Source organism: Penicillium longicatenatum (genome assembly GCF_028827895.1).
Source record: "Penicillium longicatenatum strain IBT 33135 chromosome Unknown contig_1_segment0_segment0, whole genome shotgun sequence".
Taxonomy (NCBI): Eukaryota; Fungi; Ascomycota; class Eurotiomycetes; order Eurotiales; family Aspergillaceae; genus Penicillium; species Penicillium longicatenatum.
In genome coordinates this window covers 3,887,385-3,905,906 of record NW_026643119.1, presented here as the reverse complement: position 1 = coordinate 3,905,906, position 18,522 = coordinate 3,887,385, and the positions used below count along the sequence as shown (strand labels likewise).

Sequence of the window (18,522 nt, the reverse complement as noted above, 5' to 3'; positions counted from 1 at the left end):
CAACAGAATGAGTGAAGAGGGAAGAAAGGGGATAAGAGGAAGAAGTGGGAGGAAGAAGTGGGAGGAGGTATAGAGAGGTAGCTCAAACACGTGTAGGCAAGAAACGAGTGCAGCCACAAGTTAAGCAGCTCTGCGATCTAGGAACGCACTCGACCTCTCGCCAGCTTGGCGTTTCCAATCTCGGTAGCAATTGCCAAGCTTCTCCATAGGGGGAGGAGGTGCTAATGGATAAAAGCTTGTCGTCTTCCATAAATCCCTCCACCACAGGCAGCATGACGTGGTAACTGAATTTTGAACGAAGTGAAGGGTTATCCTTGGCACGGTATGGCACGCAAAGTTTTGTGGGTGGATTCCGACTCGTATCAGGCCCATAATTAACGCGCCATTGCTTTTGACCCAGAAGTAAGGCCAAAATTCCCCTAGCTAGCAGGCCTCGTGCTAAAAGAAGATAAGCTCGTGTGCTTTCCCCCAGAAACCGGCGGAGTCTTCTGACTCAGCTGCGGCAATCTGCTCTGGCGCAAGGTTTGGCTCGGGAAATTCGGAATGAACCCGACCAGCATACTCTTGTACCAGGTACAGTAGCTCTTGTATCATAATCCACCGTTGTGGACTAAGTTCAACAGGCCGTTGAGCCCCCATAGTATAGATGAGTTCAAACTTGACGCTGAAGTTCTAATCGCTCTCATCAACAATATCACGGGCGTGATTGTGAATTAATTGCAAAGTACGATGTAGAGAGCGTCCCACGGTGGATGTACCGGCGATGAAGTACTCGAGGCACATCAACTTCAAAGATAGTATATGCTCGGCACATGCGCTCAAGCTCATCTGCTTCCGCTTCTCCAAGTTTCAGAGAGCGTACGATGGGCATGTGATACACACGTCGACCCAAAAGGCCGCCCAACTTTGTGACCAATGTTCAGTCGGTATCTCCGAGTCTTCCACGTCTAGAGAGCCACAGCCTTCAAGTGCAGAATAGCGCGCAGTTTTAAAGGCGCAACAGTCAAGCCTTCTCTTTAGCGGGCCAAGGTCTTCTTGTTAGCCCTCCATAACGGTAACTTTCATGTCGGTCTCGGTACCCACCGGGCTGTCTTCCGCAAACGCCTACAACGGTTCTCGTTTCGAACTGCTCAAGCCACGAAGCTTTCTCCAAAAAGTTCGTACTGAGGTGCGCGATCGCAGGAGGGCCTCATGATCATCCTGAGTATACGCCACGTTCATATTTCCAGTCGTAACATTTGGAGTAAGGACGATGTGCGAGATATTGTGGGATAGAAGAGCGCGGGTAGAAGGGATCACGAGCAGTGTGGAAGTTTCCCTATCCTTTAAGAGATGCCGATTAAAATTGATGATGTTAGTACGGGTCTGCAACATAATCGAGGATGATGCACGGCACGCCACTAACCATCCTAGAAGTTTAGGACTTTCTTTATTGGCGCTTTAAGTAGTTACTTCAACACTCTGCCTGTCCTCTATTTCTCCCGTGCGCGGTCCTAAGCGATCCTTGTGAACCATCGGATAGGACGTTTCGCCGTAGACGCTAGTTAAATATAATGGTTGTGGTTGTCAGGGTTGCTAGGCTGTGGTGGCTGGATATCAGCTTCAGTTGGAGCTTCTTTGGTGTGGTATTTAGCTTTCTCATTGATAGTGATGCCTTGATGCAAGTGTCGATATAAAGCCAAGATTGAAAGAACCGAAGCGACAAAGAGTGATAAATAGAGTGGTTGATAAAAGGTAAATCGTTGAACCGAAGATAAGTTATAGGTCGGAGATCACGGAGTTGCACTGGCAAGCGTTCGACTTGGGTTATAGGACGGAGAGTTGTGCTGAAGGTAAATATGTAGTAGGAAGGTATGGATATATATATATTAGTAGTGAGTGTGATAAGATTGTTATGAAGTGTAAGTATAATCATATCTCTAACGTTACATGTTCCAATACATATATATATATCTCCGGCAACGGCTCTATGTATCACCGAGACATGCTTGATTAGTCAGTTGACTTCACCAAGTGAGAGTGCTGATAGGTACCTAAATATGTACTAAGCTTTCTTGCGAAACATGACCCACTAGTATGTATCCTAGTAGCTCCTTAGCATACGAAGCTACTACGATAGCTGCATATCCTTACCACTATTTATTCTTATATAAATCGGCATAATCACAAATCCCTCGGATATCAATACAAGAAAAGTCTAGCATCAGTCCGGCTACTTCCATTTCAAAGCATAATGCCCCAGTGTCCTACCTTAGCTATTCCCGGGTTCGAGCATACTTAATGACAGAATTCCCAGACGCAATAATACCGTAGTGGATTTATAAATCGCAGCTCTCGCGTTCGTTCCTCCTCTCTTCCCATTCTGCTAGACAGCTATCACAGCTATTTGCAGTCGCAGGGTGGTCGTGTTCCGGATTAAACAGCCGATCTTGTTTTATATCAGGTTTGCCAAAAATTTTCCGGGTTTGTGTAGTTCTCACGGTCGCACTAGTGATATAGTCTAGAAAGCGGGGATCGTCTCTTAATTCAGCAGCCCTCATCGAGCTAATTGCCGTTAAAAGTGACCTTGGAGGGCTATTCAAAGACCCAGTTCGCTGAATTTCACCACCAGAGATAACTTTCCCTAGGTCACACTGGACCAGACCCCGACAGTGCCTTCTGTGCAGCTAATCACAACATCACCGAGTCGTATATCATGAGTCATTGATGGAATCCCACCTCCAACACCCACGATAAACCCGACGCGAAGCGATTTTGAGAACATGCGAAGCATATTGTTTGCAGCCGTAGTAGCCGAGGTGTTGCCATATTGTCCCGCGGGGAGGCAGGCGATTACAATTGAGTGTTGCCCGATTCGGCCCAATGTGTAGGTATTCGAGTCAGAGATATCTTGCGAATCAAGAGGGCCGAAATTTTTTCATCTAGCATTTCCATGGCTGCGGCAGCCTCGATCGGTAGGGCACATATCCAACCAATTTGGAATGTCACTCGTGGGGAACAGGTCAAGTCGAAAATTTTGGTCATATACAGTAGAACCCTAGAGAGACGCTGGAAGAGAGTAAGAGAAAATCGATGGGATTTAATATCAGGGAGAGAGAGATGATATAGCACTGTAGGCAAAAGAGGCGATTCTCAGCCCCCATCGGCTCAGCCTTGCGCTACAAATGAGACGCAGCAGCAGGGCGGCAAGAGACATAACTCTATTGGCAGTCGCAGATCCTCTCAACAAAGAAAAGGGGGGGGGCGTGCCGCACCAAACCCAGTATACTGTATAGTATTGGTCTTTAGCGAACACAAGTACAGCACTAGTATCTGGGCAGTGGGGCTCGACAAAAGAAAGTGCTTGTGTAGGATGGACACTGTTTTTGCCATCGATTGTATTTGGGAGGATAGACTTCATGTCTGCCCGAACGGTCTTCGGAATCACCCCGTTGATCCTCAGTCAGAAGTCATACCACCAAGGGGCTATGTGCAGATTCCTAGTGATTGGCTGTTCCAGATGAAGGATCGTGGCCCAATGATGTTATATTCTTGCTCAGCTGGGAGGGTCAATGCAGCTATCGCAGCCATCGCGAGACGGAGGGTAATTTCTTACCCGCTTTCACCTTGCATCTCACCTTTTATATTGCGCACTCACCCTTCTCACCACTGGTCGCGCGACGCTAGAGCGGCTCTCGCCCATTTATCACCCGGGCGGCACCTACCTAGGCACTGAACCACTAGCCACTTTGAAGCCACACGTCGATCAGTTAGTAGTATGGTGAGTGACCACATGCGAATCCTAATCGTTGTATGTAATCTTCTTCTTGCAATTTTCCCCCTTGGTATATTGGTTGATACAACGGGCAGTACCTAGTGCTTATGCTGTACATTGTACAGCCGATCAAGTTAAGATTTATAATCTGGATCAAAAATGTTGAGAAACTGAAAGGCTGTTGACTTTTAACCGTTTAGCACTTGCATATCTATAAATACAAAATCTAGATTCCGAGGTCTTATTCCCGATATTATGCTACTCAAAGAAATGTATATCTCTTCTTCCAAGGTCCAACACAGAAACAGTATTGTCCAGAGATTCCATATAGCTATACTAATATCCATGGATTACGAATCAATTCCCAACCCTAGAGACCCGTGGAAACGCTAATTATTTCGTCATGTCTAGGTATAGAAATGAATGGCAATTCATAGTATTGTGCCCCATAACATTTATAAATAGCTCGATTCGTATTGAGCTTGAGCGCTCTTGCTACTGCCCGACTTCGGACTTAACGTGGTTTTGAAGATATCACCGGGTCACTTGCCTCGGCATGGCAAGTTATTCCTCGGGACTGTCTTTGAAATGACAGCGATCGGTCATTTAGAAAGCAGAAAGAAATATCGAATTTGCTAGTACATCAAGAATTCTGGACTTGACCAGCGGTCGTGTTCGGAGGCCCCGAGCCTCATTGAACATATTCATGTGTTGGATATGACTCGTTCGAGCCTGTCGGACTTCCCGCTGGCTCTCGGATAGAAAAGAAACAGGATCCGAAAGTTCTAGTTATATGAGGTGGGATTAAGCCCGACCATTTAGATCAGGGCCGACTGAGACCACATGGCCACCAATAGGAGGATTGATTATTTCCATTTCACTAAAAATGTAACACTCGTCTGCCTTACTGTATATGCCGTTGTGAATCAACTTAGGCCGCCCCTGTGTGGGGTAGGGTGCAGCCTGTATATGGGGGCATAGTGACCGGCCCCAGGATACGAGGCTGTAAAAGCCCCGGTACGATCTGGGGCCAAAAAAGCCTTCGCCTCAATGTCCGAGCTCACAGATCACATTTTGTACTGATTTAGATTCATTCAAATTCGCTCTTCGGGAATTATAACCGAGAAAATCGATAAGGTCGACGATCTAACTCCGGTAAAGGTAGAAGATGTGGATATGTGGCTAATGGGTTACAAGTGCCGATGTGCACTAGAGCTCGGTAGGTTTGGTCAAACATGAATTAATGCGGGCGAGATGGGGGAGATTGACGTGGCAGTGGATCTGATCGATCGACCGGTATCCACTATGTGCACTATGCATGTGGGATCAGAAATCGCACTTGTTTATGAACTCCAACAAGGATGTGCTATGTTTGGCGTTACTCAAGTTCTTAGGGCACGTCCCTTTTTTGCCGTCTTGGCGTGCAGCACGCAATGACGTGTACACCGGTACTTCCTTGGCCTCATGATCAGCCTGATGTTCTAATACAGGATCTTGTAAATACAATATGATAAGAGGCCTTCTTAATAGTGCAATAAGCATCGTGAAAGCAATGATACTATTATTGAATGCTAAACAAGTACCATAAACAGACAAGCACATGTCAGAAGCTGATTTCGCATAGTAATCAAATATCGCCAAATATTAGCGAGCCTGGGCACCAACACTTCTCGTTGAGTCCAATCATCCTGTCTCGAACACCTCATTACAGCTTCGCCCCCAATTGACTAGCTCAGAACACTGTCAGTGGACGGCGCAATCGTCCTTAGGGTCACAAGCACCTTGTTAGTCCCCGATTGATCGACATTGCTCCAGCTCAGAGTATACACCCCACTACTTCCAGAAACAGGCTCAGCGTAGAAAGTGGCACTCTCCACATTTGCCATGACATAGTTTCCATAGGTCCACCACACATCAGTGAGCTTTCCAGATGTATTGTCAGATGACGTGAACCCAACTTCACCTGTGCCGCTACTAGCCATATACAGCAGCTTGGTGGTCCAAGCGGCACTGCTGGAATCTGGATGCGCGACCCAAGTATAGGCGTCTGAGTCAGAAACCGTTACTATGATCGTATGATTGTGTTAGTCTGGATGCGGGTAGGTCATCGCAATTGAGATTTTGGAAGTTGAGGAAGGTCTGCTTACGGTAGATAGGTGTCTCATTCGAATCAGTCGATTCACTGATCATGGCGATACCTAGGAGAGATGAACTTATTCAGTATTGTATCGAGAAATACCCGGGATAAAACATAAATTATTTCTCACCATCTGAGTAGTAGACCTGAAGACCGCCGATGTTGTCTCCATAGGCATAAATTTTGTACTCAATGCCTCCCCGTTGTTCTAACGGACGAGCTGAGACACGGCCAAATGCCGTAAACACCAAAGCGAGTACGGGAGTAAACCACCGCATTTTCGGTATTAAAGATGTGAGGCTGGGGTTGGATTTCGAATGTAAAATTCAATGGTGTTCAAGTAAAAATCAGGTTGGTGGTGTATAGACGGGTATGTATGTCTATAAGTTGGACAGCGGTGCCGAGCTGACCTCGGTGGTTATATTTTGGGGATTTGAAAGTTTTCATAAATTCCGTACCTCGCAGAAGGTGTACGTACGCCTTCCCCTGCCCAGGCATCTGCCCTGGCGGATTCGGGTATAGATACGAAAGTTAATTCAACATTTCATACTCCGGAAAGTCCAAATAGCCTGCGCTTTAGAATTCCCTTGTTGAACTTCTTCTGCATGAGACAACTTGGATCCCAAACTCCCGGGACATCTCTCGCTCGTCGTAGCAGGTTTGAAGAGACATGAAGTCTTACAATGCCGACGCCACAGAAAGTAGGGCTCATCTAAGAGCCGCTAAACAAGCAGATGGGATTGCATGTTGTTTCGTGGCGCTGCTGCTGGCCTTGTATCTGACGGTAAAACTCCGAAGTAGATTGAAAACTCACACGTGTTGAGCTGCAGCTGAAGCAATTTGATGCCTCTCTTGCAGGAAAACCAGGCTTTGCTCCAGGCCGAGGTGAGACATGCATATGTGCCAGTCATGCCAAGATGGCCCACGGTACTTTTGGGATAGTAGGGCTGGCGGTGAGATATGGAGACTGTACAGTTCATCGGGATTGTAGATTGCTTGGACCCTGCGACAGAAGCAAACCCAACCAATCTTTCAGCCGCGATTGCACTAAGACCGGTAGTAACCGACCCCACTGGGGCCTCCAGAGCCCCCACTTTCAAATTTTAGGCGTGCTTCCATCGCTTGGTCTTGCTTTTCTTTTTTGGGTCCATCTGGCATGAATACGGGGACCACATGCAGGTCTAATTGTGGATAAGGCGGACTTTGGAGGTGCCAGACACCTCAAACTTCCGAAATATTTGAATGTATATATAGACGGAGAAAGGGACATCAGAATTATATGCCCCATTCTCACTCGCTACTTTTGTCTTGAAGTCCTACCTTAATGGGAGAGAAACATTCAGACCAATTCTTACGATAATCTGAGTGAATAATCTACCATGAAGCTTCAATCATTACTTTGCCTGGTCTATGCCTTGGGTGCGGCTGCATTTCACATTCCTTTAGCTGAGCGTCTTCAGCCTTCAAGATCCAAAGGATGCTCTGGAAATACTCCCAAGACCAGATCAAAATGGTGCAGCTACGACATACACACCGATTATGATTCTGTTGTGCCCTACACTGGCGTCATAAGAGAATATACGTTTAACATTGACGAGGTTACTGTTGCTCCAGATGGATTCTCTCGCGGTGCTATGGCAGTCAATGGCCAGATTCCTGGTCCCACAATCTATGCAGACTGGGGTGATGAGGTTGTTGTTCATGTCACCAACCACCTGGACACTTCCAAGAATGGAACCAGCATTCATTGGCATGGCATGCGTCAATTGAACACGAACCAAAATGACGGCGTGGTGTCAATTACTCAGTGCCCCACTGCACCCGGGTCATCCATGACCTACAGATGGCGTGCAACCCAATATGGCTCCTCATGGTATCATTCTCACATTGGGCTGCAAGCCTGGGAGGGTGTCCATGGCGGCATTGTCATCAACGGGCCTGCAAGTGCCAACTATGATCACGACACAGGCACAATGATTCTTTCTGATTGGTGTCATCAGACCGCAGACGAGCTTTACCTCTCAGCGCAAACAAACGGCCCGCCAACTCTTGATAATGGCTTAATTAACGGAACCAATGTGTATGGCGACCTCGGTTCTCGCTTCAAAATGCAGGTCAACAAGGGCGAGTCATATCGGCTCAGAATTGTTAATGCTGCAATTGACACTCACTTCAAATTCATGATCGATAATCATAAATTGACCGTCATTTCTACTGACCTGGTGCCGATCAAGCCTTATACGACTGAGTTTATCAACATTGGAATGGGTTCGTTTCAACTATCTCCTTTGAAAATGATCAAGCTAATTTTACAACAGGTCAACGCTACGATGTGATCGTAACAGCCGATCAGGCAAAGGTTGCCAGTGACTTCTGGATCCGAGCAATTCCTCAGACTTCGTGCTCCGAGAACGACAATGTTGACAACATCAAAGGCATTTTGCATTACAAAAAGAAAGCCGGAACCCCCAAAACCAGCGCTTATAAATTCGTCGATGGCTGTGTCGACGAAGACATGAGCAATATCGTCCCAATCGTCCAAAAATCCGTCTCTGCTGCGAACTGGGAAGGTCTAGAGGATGTAACCGTCAACTTCAATTCAGACAAGCTCTTCCGCTGGTACCTGAACAGCACCACAATGGAGATAGAATGGAATGATCCCACACTGCTACAGATCCACAACCACGTTACCGACTTCGGGAATTCAAGCGGTGTCATCGAGGTGCCAAATGCAGGTGAATGGGTATACTTAATGATCAACACTACCATGCCTGTGGCACACCCTATCCATCTCCACGGACATGATTTTTTTGTTCTTGCGCAGGGAACCAATCCCTGGGATGGCACTACACTTATATCGAATCCACCGCGGCGTGACACGGCCATGCTGTACAGTTCGGGGTATCTGCTCATTGCTTTTGAGACGGATAACCCTGGGGCTTGGCTTATGCATTGTCATATTGGTTGGCACACGTCGGAAGGTTTTGCATTACAGTTTGTTGAGCAGTATGACAAGATCCACAATCTGATTGATTACCCGTCGCTGAACCAGAACTGTCAAGCTTGGAACAGATATGACAATGCTTTTGGTATTGAACAGGAAGACTCTGGAATTTAATCTTTATGTGTGAATATGTTAGAAGCACCTGCATGATTGGGTGGGCATCTTTTTTCTTCTCTTTTTTGAAGCTAGAGGCACAGCGAGCTAGCAGAATTACTAATTAATGTGAACATGACCTTCTTATTTTTGACAATGAGATGAAACGACAATAATCTACCGTACGTCCCAAAACTGGGGCGCAATCCTCGAGTAATTCTCTAGGTCTATCAAAAAGACACTCCGACAATCTGTCACGTACAAAACTCCATCTTACGGTTTGAAATTTTCAAAATAAAAAGACATTTTATTGCTAATCCTGGAAGCCAAGACAAATGGTTGCCCGGTATTCAGGGGGATCTGCTAAACTCCAAAGTTGCGCCTCGCTAACGGGTATCATCATCATATCATAGAATAATCTCCGAGTCGACCGGACTATTTGTTAGGAATATCCAAAACATAGCGTCGGTCGACCTCCATCTCCTTGTCATCCTCCTCGCCTTCGAACTTGAGACGATAGACATCTTTCTTTGCGCCCATTACCTCTGCCCTGTAAAAGGTAGTGGTATCCGGGTATCGCGCAAGAACCTGCTTACCCATTGGAAACGAAGGTAAAGAGCCGCTCATCTGTGGGATGGGGATGAGAGATGAGGCGGTGGTCTTGTATACAGCTCCCTGCTCGCCATTTTCATTTGGCTCTGGATCCTGGACATCATACCACCTGCAAAGAATTTTGTCAGCGTGCAATCAGTCGATGCATCCAGAGAGATACATACCGTTTTTTGTGTCCATCACCAGAGATGTTCTTGATGATGCATTGTATTCCCTCTCCCTCCACTCCTTGTTTGTTCTTGTTGTGTTTGAAGACCACCTGAGCCCCCACGACGAGGAGACCACTGCGCTCCGCAACAGTCCCCTTGGTCCCCTCAGACCCTTCTTCAACCTTCACTGCAACTCCTTCACTGCGACCCTCACGCGCCTGGGTGCTTGACACGCTAGCGCTGCGTGGAACAATACCCTTGGAGCGACTCGACTTATCAACACCCGAGGCACCAGGAGAATCAGTCGCCGAGCTCTCCATATCCGATCGTTTTTTTCGAGATTTGGAGAGCGCAGATGATCGATTCGGGGGCGCTTCAGCTTCGGAAGCCTTCCTCAGCGCAGTAAGGAGCTCCAAGTTCTTGATCACGTCGCACGGCTCATCCATCATAATAGAGCGTTCTTCCTCGCTGAGCTTCTGGCTCTGCCGTAACCACGTATCAAGCTGGTCATGCTCGGTCATCGTCGGTTCTTGGGTTTCAAAGTCTTACTTTTAGTCCATATCGCACATGTGGGTATCCCGCGATCAGCACGCGTCACTCAACGCGGGGGTTGACCGGTGGGTCGTCCGTTGTGGAGGTACACGCGCGACGCGGGAGAGAAAATAGAACTCACTGTTGCCATTGACGGTGATTTTCTCTACCAAGGCTTTTATTTGCGCGGATAGCGTAGCTTGTTGGTCGAATTTGTCTTTGGACTTGCGGATGTCCTGGCATATCCGGGTCCAGAGCTCCATCTCCTCGTTGTTGCCGAGTCCATTGTCTCTAGGCCGCGGTCGATTGCGAGACATGGTGAGGATTGTATCTCGGATTCCGAGCAGGAAAAAAGCGTGCCCGGGGTAACCTTAGGAAAGAGGGGAGAGGCGAAAGCGGAGGTGTTGGAGAGCTGGGGATCGGGAGATTCACTTCCGATAAGCAAGGCGGTCGGATTAACCGCGTTCTTGGCATTTGGACTCAATGTGCCTATCCATGTCATACAAAGTCGATTAATTTGATCTTTCAAGGTCTAACACGAACTATATGCTAAGCTAATAGAGAGATAGAGAAATTCATGGAGAAAGACTTGGACGAAGACAGTAGACCTTGGGAGGACTTTATGACGTAAATCCTAGTATAGTACGGAGTATAAACATCAAAAAGCCCTAGATTGGCCATGCCGCCACTACATAAGTATTTGGGAGCGTAAATGTGTATTTATTATGTATTTAGCAGTAGGGCGATATTACCCAAGGAATCGCCACACAGTCTGACTCTAACAATGTCCTTTGTTCGAAACCATCAAGATGTTCCAATACCTTGAAGCGGAAGTATACCAGTGAGTTCAACATGACGTTTGCGGACAACACCAGGTACCCAGTACGTTCCTAAGTAGCATTGTCTTTGCTTGGTGGGAACTACTACAAACAGGAATAATGTCGGGTCACCGGTGTCCACTTCGTTTAATAAAAGGAACCCCCGGACCCTGAGTGGCAGCTCACCGAGAGTCTTGGCGTGGAGATTCTGCGTAATAGAAAATCACTGAGACGCCCCAACTGCTCTCCTCAAACACACTCTTCACGATGCAGATTCCTTTACTTAGGCTACAATGCGGTATGTCCAAATTTCTACTCACTTTAGCAATCTCGCTAACAGATTCTCGCAGGCGTCAACAGCTACGACTGGGGTGAGCTCAAATCAATACCATCGAATGCCCCGCACTAACTCCGTCATAGGCAAGGTCGGCGAGACATCCGCTGCAGCTCGCTATGCGGCCACAACGGCAGGCCAAGATTTTGCGATCGAGTCTGAGAAGCCCTATGCGGAGGTAAGCTGGTTTTGACGATCTTCCTCGGTCTCTTAGTTTGACTAAGTTATTTCAGTTGTGGATGGGCACCCACCCCTCCTTGCCCTCGAAAGATGTCGAAACCCAGCGCACCCTCCTCGATCTCGTCCAAGACAACCAGGCTTTGCTTTCGTCGGAGATCAGTGAGCGCTATGCTGGTCGGCTTCCTTTCCTCTTCAAGGTGCTGTCCATTGGCAAGGCGCTCAGCATCCAGGCCCACCCCAACAAGAAGCTGGCAGAGCAGCTCCATGCACGGGACTCTAAGAACTACCCTGGTATGCGACGATGCTGAAATTTGGTACTTCGTCTGGAAATTAACGCATGCCCTTGGATAGATGACAACCACAAGCCCGAGATGACTATTGCCATCACACCCTTCGAGGGACTGTGTGGCTTCCGTCCCCTCGCCGAGATCGTTCACTCTCTGAAAGCAATTGAGCCCCTCCGCGCTTTGATCGGTGAACAGGCCGCCAGCGAGTTTGAGGAAACCGTGAAAGGCAACGAAGAGTCGCAGGATGAGGCTGTAGTGCAACGCAACAAAGACGCTCTGCGCTCTGTGTTCACCACCCTCATGGAGTCACCTTCAGAGAAGATCGAGGCTGCCTCAAATGCCCTGGTTGCATCGGCAGAGAGCTCGCCTGCGAGCTTCGGCACCTTGCCCGAGGAGGTCGAGACCAACCCGAGCGACCCAGCTGAGCTGGCTGCTATCATCCAGCGACTCAACGGACAATTCCCCAACGACATTGGCCTGTTTGTGTTCTTCTTCCTCAACTTCATCAAGCTCGAGCCCGGCGAGGCAATGTTCTTGAAGGCTGACGACATCCACGCCTACGTCTCCGGTGATATCATCGAGTGCATGGCTTCCTCCGACAACGTCGTGCGTGCGGGTTTCACCCCCAAGTTCAAGGATGTGGATACCCTCACCAAGATGCTGACCTACTCGTACGCGCCCATTGAGGAGCAGAAGCTCCGCCCAGTGGACTACCCGTACACGGTTCTAAATGCGACGGCATACTCGAGCGCCTCGTCATCGCTGCTGTATAACCCCCCGATCGAGGAATTTAGTGTGGTCAAGACCGACCTGAACCGCAAGGGTGCCAAGGCGACATTTGATCCGATCGTTGGTCCCAGCATTTTGATCTGTACCCGTGGTCAGGGCACCATCAGCATCGGCCACAAGACCGAGGAAGTTCGGGAGGGTAACGTCTTCTTCGTGGGAGCCGACGCGGAGTGCATCATTCAGAACTCTGGTAGTGGCGAGGGCGAGGAGGATGTCTTCACTACCTTCAAGGCATTCTGCGAGCTGGACGGTGAGAGAACCGACCAATGATGGGCTATCAGTTCTAATTCTCAATAGCTCCTGCTGGCCGTGCAAATCTGTGAGAAATAAACTAGTACTATGGAAATTGAAAGTAATGCATGATGATCGGACATATGGAGAGACTGGATTCATACGTAAATTCCTAACACAAACCCCCTTGCAACGGTATGTGAGCCCCCTCCCTGCACGGGCATGTCAACCAATTCGACGCGTCCCGGATCGCCGGGAGCAACCGAGGCTACCTGAGGTTCTTCGGGCTCGGTGGGTCCAGGGCAAGTGCGGGGATTTACCACTACTTCTACTATGTTTGGCCCAAGTTTTCCTGTTCTTCTATTTCAATCTGGTCCAAGCCTATAATGTCTACCTTCAAGAGAGTCGACGTCCCTGAGCTGGGCTTTTGGGAAAAGGTCGATCTGCCTTTCTCCAAGTTCTCCATCATCGCTAGTGCGCTCTATGCGACTCTCATAGGCCCGTTCCGCGGTAAAAGCTACCCAAAGAAGTTCAAGCACCACTTGATAAGCTTAATCATACGCAATGATCCGTTCTCCACTCGTCAAAGACAGTACGTGTTTGCATTTTCAACACAAGCAACAAGACGAAGCGTTAACGCTAACAACTCGTTGCCAGATACTCAGAGTTGTCGACTCCAGAAGCCTACGAATCAACCATGAAGGAAAGAGGTCTTATCCCGGAACAAGTACCTCTGCCTCATGACGCAGACGGCTACTGGATCGGCAATAAAACCGCAAAGAATGTACTAGTCTATTATCACGGTAAGCCAACCCTACCCAATACTCAACAAGCGCCCTATATGCGATCAAAGATCGAACAGAACCAAGAGGAAGCTTACAAAAACTCGAAAAACAGGCGGCGGCTTCGCCATGGCCGCCCGCCCCTCTCACTTTTCATTCTGGATCGATCTCATCAAGATCCTGAACGAAAACGGCCATGATATCGCAGTCTTCTTCCTACGCTATACACTAACACCTCACAAAACATATCCGACCCAACTCCGCCAAGCAGTCGGCGCCCTCCGCTATATCCTCAACGAAACAGGTCGATCCCCGGCAGACGTCATCCTAGGCGGCGACTCCGCAGGCGCAAACCTAGCCATGGCAACACTGCTACACATCTCACACCCACACCCAGAAATCGAGCCGCTCAAGCTCTCGGCACCTTTGGCGGGTGTCTTCGGGTTCGCGCCTTGGGTCAATTTTAGTTCGGAGTGGCCTTCCATGACCGAGAATGCGTATAAAGACATATGTACCGTGCCCGGCTTGAAGAAGTGGTCGGACATGTATCTGGATGGGAAGGAGGGAGATTATTGGAGCGAGCCTAGTAAGGCGCCTGTGGAGTGGTGGGCTGATTCGATGACGGAGAGGATTTTAATTTTGGCTGGTGGGGATGAGATATTGCTTTCGCCTATTGAGGCTTTTGCGAAAAATATCAAGGTATGCCACGACGATTTTGAACTGGGTCTGGATGTGAATGGGTTAGGGCTAATCTACGGCTATAGTCTGTCTTCCCCAATACGACTTTTGTTGTTGGAAGTGATGAGTCCCATGATATGCATCTCTATGTTGATGCTGGGGTTAAGGAGGGGACGCAGACTGGAAATGAGCTGCGACGATGGATTGCTGCTCGCCTTTGATTGTGCGGTATCTAATCACAGGTTTGATGAGCATCTGGATAGCATTCTGAATTCATGTTTGGTTCGATAATGCCGGGTATTGTCTGATAGTTTATGATGATAACAACTATGGCAGAAACATTTTTATCTGTAGTCACATGGGCTGATTAAGATCTAGCCAACCAGACTTAAGCTTAAACTTAGCTCCTAAAATCTCCGGCCCCGTTCTTGTATCAGCCGCATGTAATATTTTAGCTAAGGATTATAAACAGCTGCTAGGTCATGTAAGTATTTCAGTGGTGTTATTTCAAAATCTTATTGATTGGTTCAGTCAAATATAAAGTGAAAACGAATGTTTCCAGCAATAGCACTAAGCAGAGGTCGTATCAACTCATAAACAAAGCAGGATATGAACACCCTGGCTTCAAAGAACAGGCTCCACAAAATCAAACGGTGTATTTTTTGCAAGATTTCCACAAGGCTCCTAAAATCAAATACCACCCATTATTAAGAAGACACCTTGGGCGCGTACTTCGACGCAGCGGTGTCAAAGAAGTCACTCTTCTCCTGGATATCGGCGAGCAAGGCGTGTGATGGCTGGACCTGCGAGAGACGACTACATACCAGAGTTAGCATATCAACAAAATACTAGGTTTGGGAAAAGGTGTCACATACGCCTCCAGATCGGTGCTGGGCTTCCCTGACAGGACGTTCAGCACGATGGTGTTGGCAATCAACTCGGCGTCTTCGGGGTATTTCTCCAGCGCGGTGGTGAGTGCGGCTTCAGCTTCGGGAAGACGGCCGAGGTGGAGCTCTGCGACAGCCTGGCCGACGATGGAGAGCGGGGCAGAGGTGCTAGGGGCAGAAGCGAGTTCCTCATAAACGTAGAAAGCGGACTGGTACTTCTCACCACCCTATTCGTAGGAATCAATATATTAGTATTGCAAGAAGATGGCTGTCGGGAGTCTTGTTTGTGGTCACGTACAACTCTGAGGCCCACCCATGACTCGGCCAAATTAACCAGCAGTGAGTCTTGTGCCCAGCGCTTGGCAGCCTGGACCTCCTTGAGCGCGAGATCGGCTCGGTTCTGTTGAAGGTGGATCTGAACAATCAAGGACACACTAAACCAGAAGGAGTCAGAACATTGGCTAGGGGTACAGCGAAGCATGCGACGGGATAACTCACGCTTCCAGGTTACCCTGATGCTTGGCAAGGAGGGCCAGGGCCTCCTCACTAAGATCCTGTGCCTGCAGGACAGTGGCAGCAAGAACCTCCACAGTCGCATTATCCGGGTAGTTCTCAGCGAGATCCTGGGCCAGTTGCAGGGCGGCGTCGGTCTTGCCCGAGACCTGCTGGGCCAGGGCCTTGACAGCGGCCAGGTCGGGGGTATCTTCTTCACTGGAGACGGTAGCGAGCACCTCAGCAGCCTGGCCAAGGGCGATCTGGGCGCGGAGCTTGAGCACACGAGCAGGGAGCTGGTTCTCGGGGGAGAGAGCGGCGGTCTCAAAGTCGATCACCTCTTGGTACTGGCCGGAGTGGAAGGCATTGTGGATGTTGAGGAGCTCTAAAAGGGGTATGAGTGGACTGAGATTGTAGCATGGGGTTCATTTGATGCTTACCGCCCTCTGCTGAGAAGGGATCCATTTTGTAGATTAACGGGGGATTAGCAATGGGGGGGTAATGCGGAGGAAGCGGTGTTGATGTTCCTGGGCTGCGATTGCATGCTGGCGTTTATTGCGGGACGGGAAGGTCAGCCGAGGGCAAGTGGGCCGACCGCCTTCTCTACTGTACATCCACATCTATGAGTCTGATAACTGTACGGTGTTCAATCATGTTTGATTATGGAGATAGAGGCACATAAGTATCAGCAAATGGGGTTATATTGAGTAACACTGGCAGGCTTACCAGGATTCCTGTTTAGATCTTCTATTACAGTCACTAGCGAAATCAGTTTCCACCAACGCGCCAGTAAATGAAATAACTGACCGATAACAGTACCAACACATTATTAAACCTATGGAATGACTAATCTCTGGTGCCTATTCTACAAAATATCTGTAGTTTCTGTATTTACTGAGCATATCATGAAAGTCCATAGTTGTGAGTCGGGTGCTCTTGAAGGCACATCAAAAGTTGCCGCCGTAAGCTTGCTAGAGTATCTTATTCTCGAAATTGCTCCATCGATACAAAATTGATATTTATCTTCGGACTCATCGCCCAAAGCCCTAGCATGAATATATATTTTTGACCAGGTCACGTTTCAACGAAGCACAGGGTAAAGTACACCATGTATGTTAGAATCGGGTACCCAGCTTTATCTCTAGGGCTTGCTAAGCAACATCCCAGTGATTCTATCACGTGAATATGCATGTATGCGCCGTATCATCTCCTAAATTCCTTTCTGTTCCATTCTCCCTGGGTGTGAAATCTAAAGCTCGATTCTGCTTAGTTTAACATTTGCGCCGACCTTCGTATCTGGGGACGATATTTTATTTCTACTTGTCAGGAACAGGCAACCAAGACAGAGCAAAGACAGAGCAGCGATGTCAACTCAGGCGCGGGTGAAAGAACCTCCAGCGGCCCCAAGGGCCATGTTGAATGGTTCTGGGGGCTTAGAGGAAAATGAAGTCACACTACACAAATACCTGAACCTTCTCTACTGCCTTGATGGGTTCCAAGGACAAGGGAGGATTGACCGAGAAGATAAAAAGTGTGGCGAAAATCGATATACTACGAAAGAATTGCGTCGTTCGTTTCTCGATGGTGTTTCCTATCTCTGCGATATCAACTCAAAGGGAGGCACCGTGACGGCGGCGGCAATACGCAAGTTCTACCAGAAAAATCAAATTCAAGCTCGCTTATATCTTGCTGCGAATGAACCTATCCTCGATAAGGTTTATGATTTCGTTGTGAAGATGTTGCGGGACTTGGGAGATATTACTCCAGATAATCGTGGCCAAAAGGAGGAGAAAATACTACGCGAGGCTCTTTTTCTAGGTCAACAGAGGGTGAGAAATTATCATGATAAAGTAATTTCCCACTTGAAAAGATGCAATCGCGACATCAGTGTGCTTTTTAGAGGCAAGCATATAGTCATATTGACAAGGGCAAGATAATAACGTACGCTAACATAACAAAGATAATGATGTACTCACCTGGATTCAAGATATTCAGGCCGAAACTGATCTGTACCGCTTATCTGCACTGTGTTACAGCGGCCGCGAAGGGAAGCTTGATGAGTTGAAGTCGAGGACAAAAGATAATATCGACATGGCTGAGGCAACTCACTATATCGGGCGACTCGGGGCACATCATTATGCGGTTTCGATGATAATCGCGGCGTACATGAATGTGCCAATCTTACGGAAAACCAAAGCCATACGCCTACCCTCTGCAAACGTAAAGGATATCACTCTTCCGGCAGAATCGGTGAATTTCCACACGATCTGTAAAGATATTTCCAAAAGCCCTTATCTTCGGGATCAAGGGCATGATCTCTATACGCGGCTTCATAATAGGAATTTCCTCTCAGGCTTTGTCATGCCTAGCAAGCTTGCGCAAACCAACACCCAAAGCACCCGTGTCCATGCGGAGTTGCTAATTGTCGACTACTTCAGTCGAAAGAAGTTGGAGTTCTTTGACAACGACAAGTACGTGGGGTGTAGTAAGCCGGCATGTTATTTTTGTTACCAATGGATTCTCCTACATCCTGGTGGCTTTGAAGTTCCTGCTTCGCACAAGAAAGTAATTCTCGGATGTCGAGGTCCGGAAGTTGATGGGGCTGAGGACCCGAAGGGAAATGGGGCAAGGATTCGGAGAGAACAGTACACCCGGTTGACAAGGAAAGTCATACAGGATATTGAAGATCAAGTTCATATTCAGCCTCTTCCAAATCGATCTCGACATCTATCCAGTAATGGATCCAGCCGTGCTCCTAGTATTG

The 18,522-nt window shown here is 48.1% G+C and overlaps 8 protein-coding genes across 8 annotated transcripts; 4 read left to right on the top strand and 4 right to left on the bottom strand.

The window, feature by feature from the left end:
- Nucleotides 1–438: 438 nt before the first annotated feature.
- Nucleotides 439–639, bottom strand: N7484_002233 (uncharacterized protein; the record flags this gene model as incomplete). Its single annotated transcript, XM_057112653.1, has 1 exon — nt 439–639. One exon carries the CDS (start codon nt 637–639, stop codon nt 439–441), a length of 201 nt encoding a protein of 66 aa, XP_056977390.1.
- Nucleotides 640–5,481: 4,842 nt separating this feature from the next.
- Nucleotides 5,482–6,169, bottom strand: N7484_002232 (uncharacterized protein; the record flags this gene model as incomplete). The annotated part of the gene is made up of 3 exons (XM_057112652.1): nt 5,482–5,819; nt 5,902–5,952; nt 6,022–6,169. 3 exons carry the CDS (start codon nt 6,167–6,169, stop codon nt 5,482–5,484), a joined length of 537 nt encoding a protein of 178 aa, XP_056977389.1.
- A 1,101-nt stretch (nt 6,170–7,270) lies between these two features.
- Nucleotides 7,271–9,009, top strand: N7484_002231 (CAZyme family AA1; the record flags this gene model as incomplete). The annotated part of the gene is made up of 2 exons (XM_057112651.1): nt 7,271–8,159; nt 8,210–9,009. 2 exons carry the CDS (start codon nt 7,271–7,273, stop codon nt 9,007–9,009), a joined length of 1,689 nt encoding a protein of 562 aa, XP_056977388.1.
- Nucleotides 9,010–9,423: 414 nt separating this feature from the next.
- Nucleotides 9,424–10,597, bottom strand: N7484_002230 (SAGA-associated factor 29 family protein; the record flags this gene model as incomplete). The annotated part of the gene is made up of 3 exons (XM_057112650.1): nt 9,424–9,709; nt 9,765–10,278; nt 10,423–10,597. 3 exons carry the CDS (start codon nt 10,595–10,597, stop codon nt 9,424–9,426), a joined length of 975 nt encoding a protein of 324 aa, XP_056977387.1.
- Nucleotides 10,598–11,365: 768 nt separating this feature from the next.
- pmi1 (mannose-6-phosphate isomerase pmi1) lies at nt 11,366–13,011 on the top strand (the record flags this gene model as incomplete). Its single annotated transcript, XM_057112649.1, has 6 exons — nt 11,366–11,396; nt 11,449–11,469; nt 11,519–11,610; nt 11,666–11,903; nt 11,964–12,938; nt 12,986–13,011. The coding sequence occupies 6 exons, from the start codon at nt 11,366–11,368 to the stop codon at nt 13,009–13,011; spliced, it is 1,383 nt and encodes a 460-aa protein (XP_056977386.1).
- A 294-nt stretch (nt 13,012–13,305) lies between these two features.
- N7484_002228 (putative 6-hexanolactone hydrolase) lies at nt 13,306–14,600 on the top strand (the record flags this gene model as incomplete). Its single annotated transcript, XM_057112648.1, has 4 exons — nt 13,306–13,511; nt 13,577–13,722; nt 13,817–14,400; nt 14,466–14,600. The coding sequence occupies 4 exons, from the start codon at nt 13,306–13,308 to the stop codon at nt 14,598–14,600; spliced, it is 1,071 nt and encodes a 356-aa protein (XP_056977385.1).
- Nucleotides 14,601–15,086: 486 nt separating this feature from the next.
- On the bottom strand, nt 15,087–16,223 carry N7484_002227 (putative Coatomer subunit epsilon; the record flags this gene model as incomplete). The annotated part of the gene is made up of 5 exons (XM_057112647.1): nt 15,087–15,195; nt 15,255–15,493; nt 15,565–15,700; nt 15,765–16,143; nt 16,199–16,223. The coding sequence occupies 5 exons, from the start codon at nt 16,221–16,223 to the stop codon at nt 15,087–15,089; spliced, it is 888 nt and encodes a 295-aa protein (XP_056977384.1).
- An 899-nt stretch (nt 16,224–17,122) lies between these two features.
- On the top strand, nt 17,123–18,417 carry N7484_002226 (uncharacterized protein; the record flags this gene model as incomplete). The annotated part of the gene is made up of 3 exons (XM_057112646.1): nt 17,123–17,576; nt 17,719–18,229; nt 18,375–18,417. 3 exons carry the CDS (start codon nt 17,123–17,125, stop codon nt 18,415–18,417), a joined length of 1,008 nt encoding a protein of 335 aa, XP_056977383.1.
- Nucleotides 18,418–18,522: the final 105 nt, after the last annotated feature.